Raw genomic sequence first — 18921 nt, 5'->3', positions numbered from 1 at the left:
TCCCATCATTTCTACCCAGAACCATCAGCAGATCAAATCTCCATCAGGATGAGTTTAGGTAACTTCAGGTGGAGTCCCACAGGGCTCTGTTCTCGCCCCGTTGTTTTCTCCTCCTGCTGCTGTTTGGAGCCGTTTGCTTCCATCAGCATCGTCTCACCTGTTGACCTGCTGACCTGCTGACCGGCAGCTGCTTTGTTTCCAGAAACAGGAAGTATCGCTGAGTTTGGAGCACAGATGGCAGAAAACAAACGTCTGGATGTTGAACGTTCTCACAGTTTGGTGCCTCTGGTAAGGCACAGATCTGTTCTGCTTTTCCATCTTTTATTTTATAAAAAACTTTTCAAAGCTGTTTCTGATTTTTCCGTTTCTACTGCGACATCATTTATCAAACTGCATAAAACATGGAAACACGTCGGTCCGTTTTCCAGACTGGACTGTTAAAACAAACTGGTGGCTCATCTGAGCCCGGTTCTGGTTCTGCTGTTAACACGAGTTTTTCCTCTCCACTGTCGCTACTTGCTAACTTTAATAATAAACTTGATGCATTGATTCTCTGCTGAATCCTCTGATTCCTGACAGGAAAATCCTGGACTTCTGGGTGTTCTGCTTAAATCTGGGCCTGATCTGAACCGGACCCGATCCTGAAGCCGTCTTTGGGCCGGTTGATTCAAACTCTGGTTCTGTGTTGCTTCAGGTAACACTTTGACCTATTTTACTCAGAAACTTTAAGTTTGCAGTTGATAAAATACAGAGTCTGATGCTTTAATGCTTCAGGATATTTGAGCCAAACTGCTGACCGGACTGTGGGAACGCTGCGGTTCTAGGTTGGTTCTGTCTGAGGTTCTGCTGACCCTGCAGGGGTCCAGGCATGAGAGGTTCTGTGGAGATGTTTACATTACTAAAAATACTGGAGCAGCCACTTGAGGGCAGTTACCAAAGCAAGCAACAGTCACATGCAGACACCATGTATAAAGAGGCTGGGATTTGAACCCACAACCCAGCAGGGCCTCCAGTTTAAAGTAGCTTCTTCGTAACGTTTTTAAGGGATTGTTTGTCAGAAAAGCGGCTGAGGTTTGTTTTCTCTGCTTATCGGTTGGATCTGAGCAGCCGGTTTGTGACGCAACATTCCTGCTACCAGGAAGTCTGCAGGAATTTTCCCTGCAGAGGGAAAACCCAGCAGGAAGAGGAGCAACAGTTCTGGTTCAGAGCAGGAGTCCAACCAGAACCGGACCGACCCGATTCATGTCCATTACAATCTGAACAAACATTAACATGGTTTTTACTTCATTTCTGCTCAAAATTAAAATAACTTTAAAATTCATTAAAGCCAATAAACAGAAGCAGTAAAATCATCCTGGTACCAAGAGATAAAACAAAATCACACACTAATAATGTTTCACACACTAATAATGTTTCACACACTAATAATGTTTCACACACTAATAATGTTTCACACACTAATAATGTTTCACACACTGATGAAATGTCTGTTTATGGGAGGGAAACATTTCTGCATGCAGGTTTATGTTGTTACACACTTTAAACACTAGATGGCGCCAAAGCAAATAAAAACTGCAGGTTTTTGCAGCCATTCAGACTTTAATTCAGCAAAATAATCTTGATAAAATCAATTACTGACACTCCAATATTTTTCTTAGATAAATACAAATATATTTTTGTAAATTCTTTACTTTTCCAGGAGTTTGTAATAAGCCATCCATAACTTCCTGTTTTAAATGGATATAAATAAATGTATGATATAAAACTGAGGCCTATTTCTTAATGTTTGTGTTTAAAGCAGAAAAAAACAAGAAAATCTGCAGCTAAAACAGAAAACTGTTGACCTTTATCATACAGAAAACATCTGCTTGTCTGAATAGTTTTATGTAGAGCAGTCAGAGCAGTGATTTAAAGTTTAGAGCCACAGAAACTTGAACCTTTGTGATGCTGTTTCTTGTCCTTCTGGGTGGCCTACTGGAGGACAGGACATCAAGTTTCCACCTGCTGGAGGAAACGTGCAGGTTGAGGTGAAGACAGGAGGACGCTGCAGCATCTCCAACAACCAGACAACAAAATATCCACGTTTCAATCACCTGGTTCTTAAAGTGCTGACATGGTGGTTTTCCTCCTTTCCTCAGAGACTCTTCTGGTCTGGATCTCCTGCATGTCAAAACGTTTTCAAGTTTACGATTTTTCCCTCAAAACAGCTCAAAAATCATTGAGCCACCAATCTTTGCTCTCGTCCTTCTTCTGCAGGTTGTTGACTTTAGAAGAGGCCAAAGTGGAATATTTGCCTCTATCTTCTTTATAGACAACATCTCTATGATGACATCAACACTTCATTGCACCAATCGAGCTTCTGTCTACATCTTTGTCTCCAAATCGTCTCATGGTGAAAATCTGAATATTTTTGGCTTTCTTAGTGTCAGCGTCTTCAAACCGTCCGTCATGACAGGCCTCAGTCCGTCTTCATGACCTTCGCTTTGATCGCACAGCTCTCCTTCCAACCCTGATCTCCAAACTCTTTCTTCCCTCTTCCCACCATGTTCGTTCTTCACCTCATTGGCCTTCAGCCCTCTGTGAACCATCCGCCTGCCCTAAAACCTCAACCTCATCTTACTGCCCTTGCCAGTCCAGTAACACCCACAGTCTGCCATCATTGACCTCTTCATGCAGATTTGACCCCTAACTGTCTCCATTCTCCAGATCAACAATAACACATGGGAACTATGTGACATGTTCTGTTCCTTTCTGTTAAAGCCAAAAATGGAAAAAGACAGAAAGAAGGCTCTGAAATTAGGCAGTTTTTTATTATTGGACTCATACAGTCATGAAACTCCTTGCGTCTCCTGTGTCTCCTGTGTCTCCTGCGTCTCCTGCTGCACAGACTCAAGGATCTGCTGTGCTCTGGTTGCCTCCTCTTCCAGGATCTACTCTGTCCTTGTCTTCTCTTTCAGTGTCTCCTCTTGCTTTGCATCCATTCCTCCATCCCCCCTCTACATGTTGCTCAGACTCTTGATTGGTTGACAGACGCTTCCTCCTCTTTTTACTGGACAGTTTTCTTATAAGTGACTTTCTGAACCTTTGGCACATTAGGAAGTAGATCAGGGGGTCGAGGCAGACATTCGTCGCTGACAGGAATAGAGTCCCCTCTTTGATCTGGTGCAGCAGGATGCTGTTACCTTTGCTAAAGCTTGATGATGACATCTGGCTCATGGTGTAAGGCACGCGGCAGATGTGGTACGGCACAAAGCAGACTGTGAACACTGCCAGAATGCTGAAGATGTTGCGGTTGGAGTTCTGGTAGATGCCCCTGCTGTCGCGCCGCATGCAGCGATACGTCTTGTAGATCTGGTGAGCTATGAAGGTGTAGGAGAAGCCGACGATAAGCAGCGTTACCCAGAATAGAGACATGTTAATAAGGACAGATACTCTGTGCCACTGGGCACCAAGGGGCGTCTTCAGCTGCATGCATTTTGTGAAGTTATGGCCTTTGGCAGGCCAGGTTGCCAGCATGGTGTTGGGTGCAGAGTATAAGAAGAGGAGGCCCCAGGTGAGGACCACCAGAACCCGGGCAAAGGTGGTACTCTGCATTAGAGCAGACACTCCACTACATTTCATCTTGAAGGAGGAGGTGCGTGTGGAGGAAATCTTGGCATAGCGCTCCAGGCTGATGTAGCCTATGGACAGCATTCCTGCATACATGGACATGTAGAAGAGCACGGCATTGAATCGGCAGTTGAAAATCCAAAGGTGGCAGCTGTTGAAGCCCATCTTCACCGCCACCCTGATGGGGAAGGAGAGCAGCATGAGCAGGTCGGCCACCACCATGTTCTTCAGGTAGACCACCAGGCCAGAGTCTGCTGGGACTCTGAAGAAGATCCAGGCGGCCACAGCATTTAGCACCACACCCACAACGAAGAGGACGATGTAGAGAGACGGCAGGACCTGGTTGGTGAAGACAGTGCTGCTGCCGGTGCTGTTGGTGGAGCTGTTACAGAAGTCCATACCTGGAAAAAATCATTAACACATGATACAAACATGCTTAATGAAACTTCAAAACAATTTTTGTTCAAACCTTTTACAGGATTGATAGGTTAGAGTGACCGAGCTACATTTTTAAATAATTGCTCGATCATAATGTTACGTTCCCAGGATCTGCCGAGACTAAAACCTCAACAATAATAGCAGTAAAGGTCAGGAAGTTGTTCTTTAACTCTGGCTTTCTGCTTCAGGTTTTTTGTGCATTCATCTGACTCTGGTTTATTCATAATTCTGCAGAAGGAATCTTTGAATGATAGATTCCCCAGATGAGACATTGTCTCTGACTGAGGGAGGAGACATGCAGCCAACGCTTGGCTCCAGTCCAGAGCTGAGAAGAGAAGCGCAGCGTTATGCTGTCCTAGCTGAGCCAATCACAGCTCGTTCCAGAGCAGAGGACGCGATGTGTGCTAGCTGCACTCACGCTGAAAGTTGCTAGCTTAGCAGTGAATTGCTCCCTGGTTCTCCACAGTGGCATAGTGACTCTACGTAAAGCTAAACTTTCCTCGTTGGAGTTTCCCTCATGCAGACTTTCTGACAGGCGTGTGGAATAAAGTTAAGTCCAGTTCCATCTGTTGTCGCTGTCATCAGCTGCCAGTTTGACGTCAGACATCAAAACCAGTCAGTGGGAAAACAAATGATCATCAAACTGGTTCCATGCATGACATGCAAATCTCCAATTCCAGTTAATGTACTGAAATGCCACAGATGCTGCTTTGTTTGCCAGTTAAAATCTTCCCAGCTGTTTCAGTAGAAGTGATCTTTGTGCACAGAGGGACTCATTTGTTAGGCAAATCTGCCTCTGTGTGTCCAGCTCTGTGTGTCCAGCTGGGACGGTGTGTTGATGATGAGCTGATGCTCTGTGGGCTTAAACAGTTTGTTCTGATCCAACTTCCTTCTAGAAACAAAATACAAACTCTGCATGTGTTGGTGCAGAATAGAAGAAGTTCTCCTGATTGGTTTGGCTGAGGAAACCATCCTGGACCATGACCAGAACCATGTGGTCCATGTGGTTCTGGTCCAGTCTGATAAACTGGACCAGGTGTCCAGGAAGACGCCGTCTGATGATTCCCAGATTTTCCTCGACCATGTTAACATGGAGGATAGCCTGCATTCAGGTGAGGTCTCTGTGACCAGCAGCATGTTGGAGGAAGAGCCGCTCCGTCAGTTTCCTCTTGACAAGGTTTGCCCTGGTCTGAGGGGCCTTTCTAGATAACGATGGATCATAAACGACACAGAGCGACACGACGCGACGCAACGACGCGACGCAACGACGCGACGCAACGACGCACCGACGCAACGCAACGACGCAACGACGCAACGCAACGACGCACCGACGCGACGCAACGACGCGACGCAACGACGCGACGCAACGACGCGACGCAACGACGCGACGCAACGACGCGACGCAACGACGCACCGACGCGACGCAACGACGCGACGCAACGACGCAACGCCTCGACGCAACGACGCGACGCAACGACGCGACGCAACGACGCGACGCAACGACGCGACGCGACACGACACGACGACGCAACGACTTCTTAGTGGGGAACCATCTTGTTTTTCATCACACACCTGGAGTTTTGCTTTGATTTTTCATGGATATTTGAGAAATCGTTAAATCTCCATGGCAACCATTCAGCTGCATAACACCAGGATGGGCCGAGCTCCGCCTTCAAGGCGCAGCTCCTCCCCCCTCAACTCCTTCAGTCTAGCCAGTAGCAATTAGCAACCAGCAGGTGGAGCTGCAGAGCAGTTAACATGTTGATAGAGGAGTCATGTTTTCATGACTTCCTGAGACTTCAGAAACCAGAGGCGGAGCCAGACTTTGTTCCAAGGGGGGCCAAAGGGTGAGCAAGGCTTTATCAGAGGGTCCATATACAAATGGATCGTTCCATGGAACAAAAGGAAAAAATATGTTTCCTTTCGTTCAAAATTAATTAATATAACTAGTTAGGTTATAATTCAAAGCTTTCATATGACATAGCCTACTTACATTTCAGTCATTATAAAACTTAATGGTTTTTCTCATATTCTTCACACATTTCAAGCAAGAGCTGGGAGAAATAAAACATTAGAGGGCAGCATGTCACTAAAACATGTTAAAAGAATCTGTCTAAAACACGATCTATTAGCACTAGCATGGCTAATATAATAAACCAGGCACTATGCAGCGGTACACAACCATTTTGTTTCTTTTTAGAAATGTATGACAAGAGCCGCCTCTCATTAGGAAGGTAACAGCGGTTACTGCTGAGCGGTAAAATGTTGGAAATACCTGCAAAACTCCTGACGGTGTAACTCTAAAGCCGTTGATGTGTTTTGGATCAAGCAGGAACCAACATGTCAGTTTAACCAATGAACAGCGTCGGGCATCGGGCTGCCTTCAGGGACAGTCGGAAATTACAGTTTTCCTGGCAAATCTTTGCCGATCTCATAAGTATTATATTTTAAAATGACCATTTCCAGTGGGGTGGCACTAGGGGGGGCAAGGGCTCTGTTGGGGGTGGCAAGTGCCACCCCGGCACCCCCTCTGGCTCCGCCACTGCCAGAAACTTCAAACTTTCAAATTGATTTTAAATCCATGTTTCAGAACCATCAGAATTGCAGAACAGCCATATCCCCCTGACCTCTGACCCCGACTCCCAAACGGTGTTGCATGACTGAGTAGCTTTGTCGTCTTGAGGAGTCATCCTTCATTTGATCTGTTTTTGTGCAGCATTCTGAGTCTGATGCAACAACATCTACAACAGAATAAACTGTTTTACACAGCAAATAAAATTAATCTGATATTTATTAGTGTTTAAAATACTAGAATATAACTTTCAAAATGTCATCAGGCGACTTCACTGAACTATTTGTTAGTTTACCAAACATGCTTCCCGTCTTACCTGAGTAACTAAACGGACCCGGTTGTCTCAGTAACGATGGGAGGGAACTGGACCTTCCTCCCTGCCGTTGTCTCTCTGGTTCTGCTCGGCTCTGACCCGAGCAGAACCAGACGCAGCTTGTTGCCGTCAGTGTGACCACAAACCACACCTTCCTGAAACAAACGCTCTCTCATGTCAGCCGAAAACAGACCTGAGATCAGCTCCAGGAAACCGGACCCGGTCAACAAACCTCTAAAAACATCAAAGCTACAAATAAAATCTGATGCAAAACTGAATAAACGCAACAGAAACCAGGATGAAGGTTAATGCAACAGAACTGATGGCTGGAAGCAAAAGATCCAGCAACACGACCAGAACCAGCTGCACTGGTCCAGTTTCACATCAAACTTCAGCAATAATCTGGGTTATTTATCCTATTTAGAAATAAACTAAATATTTATTAATATTTCATATCTTCAGAAAACTTTTCATTCATTTGTAAATGTTTGAGTTTTTAGCTAAACTGAAACCTTAAAGTAAAGTTTCAGTTTCAGGCCAAACATTTTACTAAGAAACCGGCTCAAGTGATTCTGACTTCAGATCCTGATGGTTCCCTCCGGTCCTGTCCGGTCCGGTTCTGGAGGAGTTCTCCAGAACACCGGGTTGAGCTCCAGCTGGTTCTGATCACAGCAGCTGATCCACATCCTGTCTGTCTGCAAACCCGTCCTGCATCAGAACAATGAATGATACATTTTGCTGCTTCACTCTAGAAAACAGCCACCTTTTCAAACAACCAACTGGTTTGAGTTCTTTAAAGGAGAAAGCGGGTCAGAATCTGGGTCAGTTCTGCTCTGTTACTTCTCCAAGTCCATTTCAGGACAATCTGTGTTCATCCTGCTGATGGTGAGACGGTTGAGTCTGTGGCTTCAGAGCAGAAGGTGCGAACAAAACACCAGGAAGTGGTTTGGTGATGGTTCTGTCTGTTTGCTTCGGGTTGTGATGTGCAGAAAGTTGAGTATCAGGATCAATCAGAAGCTGATAATCAAATGCATTGATCAGACAGATGGGAAAACCTTCACAATGTTTATATTATAACTAAATATCTAGTTGGCAAAATAAATGTTTAGTTAGAACATATTTTCAGCATTCACTCTGGTATCTGTCATATGGTGGAGGTGGTGAGACAAAGACTCAGAGACACAGGTAGACAGTAAAAAGGTTTTAATGATCACCAATGTCTGAACACACAGTCAGCAAACCAGTCCGTGGCCAAGCAGCCCAGCTGGGCGGAAACCACAGATCACACTGGTAACAACTGGTCAACCAGGCGGACACACGACAAAACAACGACAAGAAACGACGAGAAACGACGAGAAACGACGAGAAACGACGAGAAACGACAAGAAACGACGAGAAACGACAAGAAACGACGAGAAACGACGAGAAACGATGAGAAACGACAAGAAACGACGAGAAACGACGAGAAACGACGAGAAACGACGAGAAACGACGAGAAACGACGAGAAACGACGAGAAACGACAAGAAACGACGAGAAACGACAAGAAACGACGAGAAACGACGAGAAACGACGAGAAACGATGAGAAACGACAAGAAACGACGAGAAACGACGAGAAACGACGAGAAACGACGAGAAACGAAAGAAACGACAAGAAACGACGAGAAACGACAAGAAACGACGAGAAACGATGAGAAACGACAAGAAACGACGAGAAACGATGAAAACAACAAAACAACAACAAGAAACGACGAGAAACGACGAGAAACGACGAGAAACGACGAGAAACGACGAGAAACGACGAGAAACGACAAGAAACGACGAGAAACGACGAGAAACGACAACAAGAAACGACGAGAAACGACGAGAAACGATGAGAAACGACGAGAAACGACGAGAAACAACAAAACAACAACGAGAAACGACGAGAAACGACGAGAAACGACGAGAAACGATGAAAAACAACAAAACAACAACAAGAAACGACGAGAAACGACGAGAAACGATGAAAAACAACAAAAACAACAAGAAACGACGAGAAACGACAAGAAACGACGAGAAACGACGAGAAACGACGAGAAACGATGAAAAACAACAAAACAACAACAAGAAACGACGAGAAACGACGAGAAACGATGAGAAACGACGAGAAACAACGAGAAACGAAAGAAACGACAAGAAACGACGAGAAACGACGAGAAACAACGAGAAACGACGAGAAACAACGAGAAACAACGAGAAACGACGAGAAACAACGAGAAACGAAAGAAACGACAAGAAACGACGAGAAACGACGAGAAACGATGAGAAACGATGAGAAACGACAAGAAACAACAAGAAACGACGAGAAACGACGAGAAACGATGAGAAACGACGAGAAACGACGAGAAACGATGAGAAACGACGAGAAACGACGAGAAACGACGAGAAACGACGAGAAACGATGAAAAACAACAAAACAACAACAAAACAACAACAAGAAACGACGAGAAACGACGAGAAACGATGAGAAACGACGAGAAACGACGAGAAACGATGAGAAACGACGAGAAACGACGAGAAACGACGAGAAACGACGAGAAATGGCAAGAAACAAAGGACACAGGAGGGATTAAATACACTGAGGGGAATCAGGGGAACAAGACACACCTGGGAACAATCAAGGGGAAGACAGGACAACGAAGACACAGAAAACTCAAACACATGGAAAAACATGGAACATGACAACTAGGGCGCTTCTTATTTCTACATTAAATCATCATTTTCTCATCTGGGTTCCGGCGTTTCCCTCACCACCTCATATCCACCAGTTCCTGACGCTAACCGCTAATCATCTAAACATATCGAACTGGATAAAAAGCAAAACATTCCTCCAGTGAAATTAAAAACAGATTTCGACATATTTCCATGAAATGAGCCAAATCAAAACAGTCCAACACAAGTTAATGCTTTATTGAACATAAAACTCACCGATAAATAAAACTCATGTTTGCTATTCTTGTGAACTAAGCAGAAGCACAACTGGTCTGAGTTTTTCAGAACCTGCTGATCTACAAGGATTTGAACCCACAACCATCTCTCAGATTAAGAGAGATTGTTCTGAAAACGGAGAAACTATCTAGTGAGTAGCAGGACATCGGAGGAAGAGTTTCTGGTCCAGAAAGTCTCAGGTTGAGCTGGTTGGGTCGGTCTTTGGTGTGAACATGAAGGCCTGGATCTGTTTGCTTTGGATCAACGGCTCAGGCTGCTGAGTGTCGCCTTTGACCTTCATCAGTCCTCAATCGCCACAATGGACCCATCTTCTGATCTATAATGGACCAAAGCTCAGATCATCTCAGACTTTGCTACGTTTGCAAGGTCCACACAGCACTAGAGTCCATCATTGTTGCTTCTGCACAGGCCCAGTTTTACGCACCTTGAAGCTTAATGGACGCTAATAACTGGACCTGGTAATCTGGAAGATTATCAGTTGATTCAGTGTGAAAGATCTAAGATACCAGCCCATAAGGACTGGTTCTGGTCTCCATATCATCCAGTTTGGATCGTCACCAAGGATCTCCTCACTGCTCAGCACCTTCTTTCTTTTGCTCCCACCTTTTCTCTCTTTGCTCCTCATTTCTTTGTCCTCTTCTCCTAGATGTTGCTGAGACTCTGAGCGGTTGTAAGCGACTTCCTCTTTGCTCTCACTGACAGTTTCCTCAGCAGAGACTTTCTGAAAGTCCCACACATCAGGAAATAGATCACAGGGTCGAGACAGACATTCATCGCCGACAAGAAGAGCGTTCCCTCCTTAATCTGGAAAAGCCAGAATTTGACATCTGAGCTGAAGCCTGAATGGCTGAACTGGCTCAGAGTGAACGGCACGCGGCAGATGTGGTACGGCACAAAGCAGATGAAGAACACCACCAGGATGCTGAAGATGCTGCGGTTGGACTTGCGGCAGATGTCGGTGGTGTCGCGGCGCGTGCGGCGGTACGTCTTGCACACCTGGTGAGCGATTGAGGTGTAGCAGAAAGTCACAGTAACAAGCGTCACCCAGAACAAGGACACGCTGATATGGCTTGAGACTTTGTGCCACTCCTGGCCCAGTGGCGTCTTCATTTCCACACATCCTGGTTCGTGTTTCTTGTGAAGATTGCTTGTCAGAATGACATTGGGGCCAGAACACAGGAACAGGAGGCTCCATGTGAGGACCGCCAGAACCCGGGCAAAGGTGGGCCTCTGGATATGCTGCAGCACAGACACAACACTGAATCTGGAGGAAGGGATGGTGGAGGAGGAAGGGGACAAGCAAACAACCTTGACGTAGCGCTCAAGGCTGATGAAGCCGATGAAGAGGATTCCAACATACATAGAGAAGTAGAAGAGTACATCAGTGTAGCGACACCTGATCACATGGAGGTCCGAACTCTCATAGCCCAAGTAACCAGCCACCCTGAAGGGGAAGGAGAGCAGCATGAGCAGGTCGGCCACCGCCATGTTCTTCAGGTAGACCACCAGGCCAGAGTCTGCTGGGACTCTGAAGAAGATCCAGGCGGCCACAGCATTTAGACACAGGCCCAGAACGAAGACGGCGATGTAGAAAGGGGGAAGGACCTGCTTGGTGAAGATGCTGTGATGGTTGGACTGGTTGGTGAAGATGCTGTGATGGTTGGACTGGTTGGTGAAGTCAGACGAATTGAGGATCTCCATTCCTGGCAACGAGAGACAAGATGGTTTCAATGAATGCTAACTGGTCAGTAGCTGGTTAATGGTCTGTAGTTGTACAGAGTGTATCACGTCCAGGGGACCCCAAACTGCTTCACATTCATTCACTCATTCACGCGCTGATGATAACAAGTTACTGGACCGTAGCCTCAGCTGCCCTGAGGCAAAATAAAACATCAGAACTGGAATTTCTATCTTTTATGAAATACAAAATGCTTCTGCTAATTTACATTTATATCCATAGTAATAACTCATCTCCAAGTGAAATCAAGAGCTGTTCATTCATCCCAGTGATAAATAGAGTCACATGTCAGCAGCTGAATCAGCTGATCTTTAACTCAACAGGTCAGACGTTTTAAGTCTGAGCCTCATGTTTCTTTACATTTGACCAAATGTTTTCGCTCAGCAGTGATGCAGGTTCAGCATCTTTTCCGTCCTCAATGTTTCCTCCAGTTTTCACATTTTACCTGTTTGAAAACTTGCTTCAGCTGTTTGGATCTTTAGTAACATTTTGTCTGGTCTTACTGTTTATGCACATCAGCTTACAGTCTTGCTATTCTAATGTTTCTGCCACTTTATTACATCTCAGCAGTTTTTCTGCTGTTGTGTTAAAATCGGTTTTTGTGGCACATTAATCTGTAACAGTGAAGCTTTTATTAGCTGAAGCTGCAGCTGGTTGATTCTTTCTGCTCTCAACAGTCAGAATCCTCCATATTGTCAGATCAGTCCAAACTGAGCTCAGCGATGTCAGCACAGCTCTGCACATTCCTTACTGTTGAACTCCAGTGATGACTGAACGTCTTGCTATTTGGGAAACTTGGAGATTGTTTTGCTTTTATTATATTTCAGAAAGTTATCAGCAGTTGACTTCAAATATTTTATTAGTTTTCAGCAAACAGACTCAGCTTACAGTATTTTTGCAGAAAATTCATTTTTTCTAGTTTTGTTTTCCTAAAGCCAGACAGACGTTTGTCTGATTGACTGAGTTGAAGAAATGAGCGTCGCCCCCTGCAGGCTGTCAGCTCCAACAGGAGTTTGTCCAGTTAATCATCTCAGTGGTTCTGGATGCTGGATCTCGGTCTGGGCTGGTTAAATCAGTCGCACTGTGACACGGTGTTCAGATCATCCTCCAGATGTAAACAGCTAAATTTGTGCAGCAGCTTCCTCCTGATCTTCTCCTTTTAAGTCCAGCAGCCTTCAGCTCTGTTTGCTCTGCACCACGTGTGCAAATAACGAGCATCTTGACTCCTGGTTGCTGCTTCCTGTTCCGATTGATCCTGATCCAACGGCGCTCCTTCATCCACCGCTGTGAAAACAGGACGGAGGCCTTCCTGTCCTCGCTCGCTTATTTTAGGGTGAAATCCTGACTTCTGTTTGTCTGAAGATTATTTTTTTACTGTTTGAAAAAACATGACAGCATCAACTGCTTCACGTCAATAATAAGACTAAAGACTGCAGCAACGTTTCTCGGTATTTTTCATGAGCAAACGTCTCGTCTCTTCACTGCAGCTCAGAGTTTCACACTCGACTCGATCAGCAGAAACAGAGCAAAGATAAGAAGCATAAAAATAAACTTCATGAATGCGTCATGCTCATACATTTGGTCTCATTCTGGTGATGAATATAAAATCCACTTTAAGATCCAAGTTGCTTTTTTTCAGCAAAAATCCAAACAGGAAGTTGTAACTAACATCCATGTAAACGAAGCTGAGACTGAAAATGAGGTCAGAAACTGATTTCTTTACATGGATTGTGGACGTTTTACAGCAGCTTCATAACCACAAACACAAATCCAGCAGAAATGTGTCGACTCCCAGACTGCTGCTGCTGAACGGGTTTGACATCATGTGGACCGGCCGGCAAGTCGGCGGCGTTCATGTAAACCAGCCTTCGCTTCACAGGCCGCGACGCTTTGAGACGTTCAGAAGGATCCAGCTTCACAAACAGATGAATTCATGCAGAGTTTCAACCTGGACGTCATTATTGAAACGAATACGTGATCACAGCCTTTTCTACATGATGAATGAACTGAGAACAAAACATTTCTGGATGAATCTCACAAGCTGCAGAACCGTCTGCAAGCTAAAAGCAGCGAATCGCTTTGTGAATGAAGAGTCGGGCACGGTGGTGGCAGAGTGATGGTCTGGGCTGCTTCTGGTGACGCTAAGCTGAAGCTCACTTTGCTTCACATACTTGTTTTAGAATTTACCATAAAAATGTAAAAAATATAAGAATGAAAAATAAATACAATTTGCAGTGATTAGAAAAATTAAATGTAAATAAATATAAAACAAAGGGTTTTGAAATAGTTAAAATAAAAAATAAGATGTAATTAATAAAAAAAGAATTTATCATTTTATGTAAATATCAGATAAATTTTGATCGGCAGCAACCTGAACGTTTCATGATCTCATGTTCTGATGGACGGGTTGACAGAAAAACCAGAACCAGAACCAGAACCTGCGTCTGAAACTGAAACTCGGGCCTGAAGGAGCTGAAGTTTGTTTTTCTGTCTGTCCTTCGCTTCATTCATTTCAGCACAGACCTGTGGTTCCATCAACTTCCCAAATCATTAATGCACATTTAGCCAGAAAGCAAAGCGCGCTCAGTTCCAGTGAAGCAGCTGAGCGTCGCCTCAACGTTTCTGTCACAATTTAAACTTTCAAATCTTTCTCATGAAAATAGCAAAACGTTGTAAACATGTCACATTCTCCCTGTCCACAGCTGTGCTGCTCTTCCAAAACCACGTGTTTGTGTTTCTGAAAAGTGTGGCCAGGTCATCCCTTCTGGAGTTTCCTGTTTCCAATGCATTGTGGGAAGACACAGCATGTGTGATTTTCCTGTGGTTTGGCCTCATGAGCCTCATGCAAACCAGAGTCATCCTCACCAGCCTTCATCATGCGTTTTATCCAGATGAGCCTGACTGCTGTCAGGCGCTCAGGTAACTGCCAGGCAGCTCCTGCCCCTTCTGTTCTGCCCCCTGGTGGACATGTGGGGCTAACTGCGCCTGAACGCCGCTCGGCTCTGGCTGCAGAGAAACGGTGACTCGAAAAGCGTCGCTGTGCTTGAAAGGCCAGAAAAGGAGAAGTGATCAGGTTTCCTGGAAACCAACAGGAAAACTCTGACTGTGTAATTATAGCTTCAAGTTCCACTGACGAAAAACTGAAACCGCAGCTTAGCATCACAGAGCAGCTCATCGTTCTCATGGTGTGAAAAACAAACCCACCAGGACCACGACTGGTCAGGACTCACATCAGGATGCAGAGAAGGCTTTCATTCATTCATTCATTCATTCATTCATTCATTCATTCATTCGTTCATTCATTCATTCATTCATTTAATCTGGTCACATTTAAGAGAAAAGTCACATTTGGAGCTGTCTCTGGAATCAGCCTGACGATGTGATAAAACATGAATGCATGAAAAAACATTCAGCAGCAGATGAATCAGAGAAACACAGAAAGTCCTGAACTTTTCTACACATTCAGTCTGATGAAATATTCCAACCTGCTCTCTGAATCCGCATTAATTCAGCTTCCAGGTTTGATCTGATCTCTGCTGCGTCAGTTTTTCACCCATCCGGGTCGCTGGACCCACCGGCGGAGACGACGCGAGTCGAGGCGTTAAAGTGTCAGACGTGTGCTGTGATGTTCTGCATGTGAGCGCTCACCTGCAGCAGAGCCAGCCGTGCAGATGTTCCTGTTCCTGCAGTCTGAGCTCCTCCTGCTCAACTCAGTCATATGAGGGCAGATGAGCTGCGCTGGAGAGAAACTTCCTCTGTTGCTGTGTGACGTTGCATCCTCTGCTCATCCTCACGCCTTCTCACCACTAAACTCTGCTTCCCACATTACTGCTGCAGCCATGAATTCACACCTGAAGGGCAGTTCAGACCAAACGGAGGCTTTGGGCCGTCGGAGGAAGAGCGAACGAGGAGATCAGGAGTTTCTCAGTTGAATTCATGTTTAAAACATGAGGAGGAACCAAATGTGTCACTCTGGGTTCGGCTTAAATCCAACAGCAATCAGACATGAAACAGAAAACCGAGTAAGACGACGTGTGACGATCTGCTGCACTGACTGATCCTCTTCAGCATCAGGCTGTTGTGCAATTCACTGAATTTAGGCCAATATTTTAAATTAAATTATATTTTAGGACAGAAGGAGGAAGCTGCAGATTCACCAGTCTGCTGCCCTTCAGCCTACAGGAAGAATGGCAGCGTTTACTGGGAGAACTGGGAGAACTGGCAGACCCAGCCTGCTCTGCTGGGTCTGCCAGGTCTGTTCGTCCATCTGCTGGAGCAGCAGGATCCACCCACTAATCAGTGGAGAAGATTCCCATGAGGTCGACCCAACAGAACCACTCCAGGACCTCATCATGAGCTCCAGAAGAACCACAACCAAAGTGGGGGTCAGAGGTCATTCATGCGTCCGAAGTGGATCTGATGGGAGGTGTAAGACCCGGAGCAGAACCACCAGTGCAGCACGGTGGTGGTGGAGTGGTGATCTGGGCTGGAACTGCAGGACATCCTGAACTTTTCTGGGTTGTGCTGCAGAACGATGATCCAAAGAACAGCAGCAGATTCACATCGATGCCCCAAAAAGCCCAAAACACAAAGGAGCCGTTGGAGCGGCCTAGTCAAAGTCTGAAAATAAAGCTGGGGCTTGACATCAAAGCTGGAAAAACCTGTGAAGTTTCTGAGTTGGTCCTGAAAGAACAGCTTGGTGTGAAAACATTTCACATAAAACTCATGGATAGAATGAAGTCAGGAGTTTGTTCTCCTCTTATGTTCATTCAGGATATCTTTATCTGATTTTGATATTTGATGATCAGAAACACTGAAATGGGAGTAAAGCACCGTTAGAAACGGGTCAGAACGTGTCTAAGAACAGATTCAATCAAACTTCCCTCAATTCAAGCCAAACCAGCAACAAACTAGGGTTTGATCGGGTTCCTAAATGGACTTCCTGTCTGTACTGATGAAGTGGGGGCTTGTCCGGGATCGGCAGCTCCTTCTGACCTGCTTCCCACACATCCAGTTGTTCATTTATTTATCTTAATCAGGTCTAAAAACTGCACATGTTACTTCATTGTCTTTATTTTGTCAAAGACTAGATGACACAGTTTTCTCTAATAAAAACTTCATTAGTTCTCTAATTAACTAATGAAGAGAAAATCTGAATGTTGTGAAGGTTGTGAAGGTTGTAAATAACCTGAACGACCTGAATGACCTGAAGCTGTGAAGGTTTTCCTAAAGTGAATAGGAAGTATTGTTTGCTCGTCTCTAAGCAGATAACAGGACTAGATTCAGATTCTGATTTCTGCTCTTTCGTTTCCTCTTTCACCCTTTAAACACCAAAATATCTACCGTCTCATTTCCATAAGCTCAGGTTAAATTACATAAGTGTTCACTAAAGAAAACATTTTAAATATTAGGATCAATATACAACAAAGCAAACCATAGAAGGACATTATTGTTTCATTTTGTTCTCAAGGTAATTTCTTTATTCATTTGGTATTTTTAGCTTAATTACATTTAGTTTGTTGATCTACTGAATGATGCATTTTATTCTGTTTTTAAATCTAACTTTCCTTCGTTTCCTCGTTGTTGGTGACTGGATGCGTCTCATGGTGCCGCCTGACTTGCTGCTGTTTGTTTGGTGGTTTGGTTTGGGCACAGCGGGAAAAACCCGACGTGTTTCTATCCAGCTGAAATACCAGAGTTAGGAACAACAAAGACAATAAACCACAACGAGAGACGGGAGAGTCCAGTCTGGTTCATAGATGCTTGTTGATGTGATAAAGGAAGATGACGTTAAAATTACCAATCAAATAATTCAACATTACTACAACTGGAGAAAAAAACAACTAATACAGTAATAACGATGTTAGCTATTAGAAATGGAGGCTGTCTGCCTCCGAGCAGGCCAGCAAAGGTCAGAGGGCGCATCACAGTGAACCCAGAACAGAACCGAACCGGAGGTCCAATCAGCCCAGGTCATTGAAAACCTTTTGATACTCTGAGCTTCCTTGTCTCTTGTCATGGAAGACCTGGAGAAACGTGACGCTCTCTGGGAATCTGCTCTTGTTTTGATTCATTCACTTATTGTTGTGTTTTCTTTCATGATGTTATTGAAAAAAAAGAAAGTCCTGTGAATGTGTGTTTGTGTGTGTTTGTGTGTGTTTGTGTGTGTTTGTGTGTGTTTATGTGTGTTTATGTGTGTTTATGTGTGTTTATGTGTGTTTATGTGTGTTTGTGTGTTTGTGTGTTTGTGTGTGTTTGTGTGTGTTTGTGTGTGTTTATGTGTGTTTGTGTGTGTTTATGTGTGTTTATGTGTGTTTGTGTGTTTGTGTGTGTTTATGTGTGTTTATGTGTGTTTGTGTGTGTTTGTGTGTGTTTGTGTGTTTGTGTGTTTGTGTGTGTGTTTGTGTGTGTTTATGTGTGTTTATGTGTGTTTATGTGTTTGTGTGTGTTTATGTGTGTTTGTGTGTGTTTGTGTGTGTTTGTGTGTTTGTGTGTGTGTTTGTGTGTGTTTGTGTGTGTTTATGTGTGTTTATGTGTGTTTATGTGTGTTTATGTGTGTTTATGTGTTTGTGTGTGTTTATGTGTGTTTATGTGTGTTTGTGTGTGTTTGTGTGTGTTTGTGTGTTTGTGTGTTTGTGTGTGTGTTTGTGTGTGTTTATGTGTGTTTATGTGTGTTTATGTGTTTGTGTGTGTTTATGTGTGTTTGTGTGTGTTTGTGTGTGTTTGTGTGTTTGTGTGTGTGTTTGTGTGTGTTTGTGTGTGTTTATGTGTGTTTATGTGTGTTTGTGTGTGTTTGTGTGTGTTTGTGTGTTTGTGTGTGTTTGTGTGTTTGTGTGTGTTTATGTGTGTTTATGTGTTTGTGTGTGTTTATGTGTGTTTATGTGTGTTTATGTGTGTGTTTGTGTGTTTGTGTGTTTATGTGTGTTTATGTGTTTGTGTGTGTTTATGTGTGTTTGTGTGTGTTTGTGTGTGTTTGTGTGTGTTTGTGTGTGTTTATGTGTGTTTGTGTGTGTTTGTGTGTGTTTGTGTGTGTTTGTGTGTGTTTGTGTGTTTGTGTGTGTTTATGTGTGTTTGTGTGTGTTTGTGTGTGTTTGTGTGTGTTTGTGTGTGTTTGTGTGTTTGTGTGTGTTTATGTGTGTTTGTGTGTGTTTGTGTGTGTTTGTGTGTGTTTGTGTGTGTTTATGTGTGTATGTGTGTGTTTGTGTGTTTATGTGTGTTTGTGTGTTTGTGTGTGTTTATGTGTGTTTGTGTGTGTTTGTG

At 44.3% G+C, this 18921-nt stretch overlaps 2 protein-coding genes across 2 annotated transcripts; both read right to left on the bottom strand.

Moving 5' to 3' along the window:
• Window positions 1-1603: 1603 nt before the first annotated feature.
• On the bottom strand, window positions 1604-7014 carry LOC129358912 (P2Y purinoceptor 14-like). The gene is made up of 2 exons (XM_055028158.1): window positions 6936-7014; window positions 1604-4010 (listed from the first exon to the last, which is right to left on the bottom strand). The coding sequence occupies exon 2, from the start codon at window positions 4006-4008 to the stop codon at window positions 2890-2892; it is 1119 nt and encodes a 372-aa protein (XP_054884133.1). The 5' UTR covers window positions 4009-4010; window positions 6936-7014; the 3' UTR covers window positions 1604-2889.
• A 2631-nt stretch (window positions 7015-9645) lies between these two features.
• Window positions 9646-15354, bottom strand: LOC129358914 (P2Y purinoceptor 14-like). The gene is made up of 2 exons (XM_055028164.1): window positions 15310-15354; window positions 9646-11626 (listed from the first exon to the last, which is right to left on the bottom strand). The coding sequence occupies exon 2, from the start codon at window positions 11622-11624 to the stop codon at window positions 10566-10568; it is 1059 nt and encodes a 352-aa protein (XP_054884139.1). The 5' UTR covers window positions 11625-11626; window positions 15310-15354; the 3' UTR covers window positions 9646-10565.
• Window positions 15355-18921: the final 3567 nt, after the last annotated feature.

This window comes from Poeciliopsis prolifica, unplaced genomic scaffold (assembly GCF_027474105.1).
Source record: "Poeciliopsis prolifica strain line A6 unplaced genomic scaffold, Auburn_PproV2 SCAFFOLD004, whole genome shotgun sequence".
NCBI lineage: Eukaryota > Metazoa > Chordata > Actinopteri > Cyprinodontiformes > Poeciliidae > Poeciliopsis > Poeciliopsis prolifica.
Note: the sequence above shows the minus strand (reverse complement) of the source record. Positions and strands in the feature narration are given on the sequence as shown.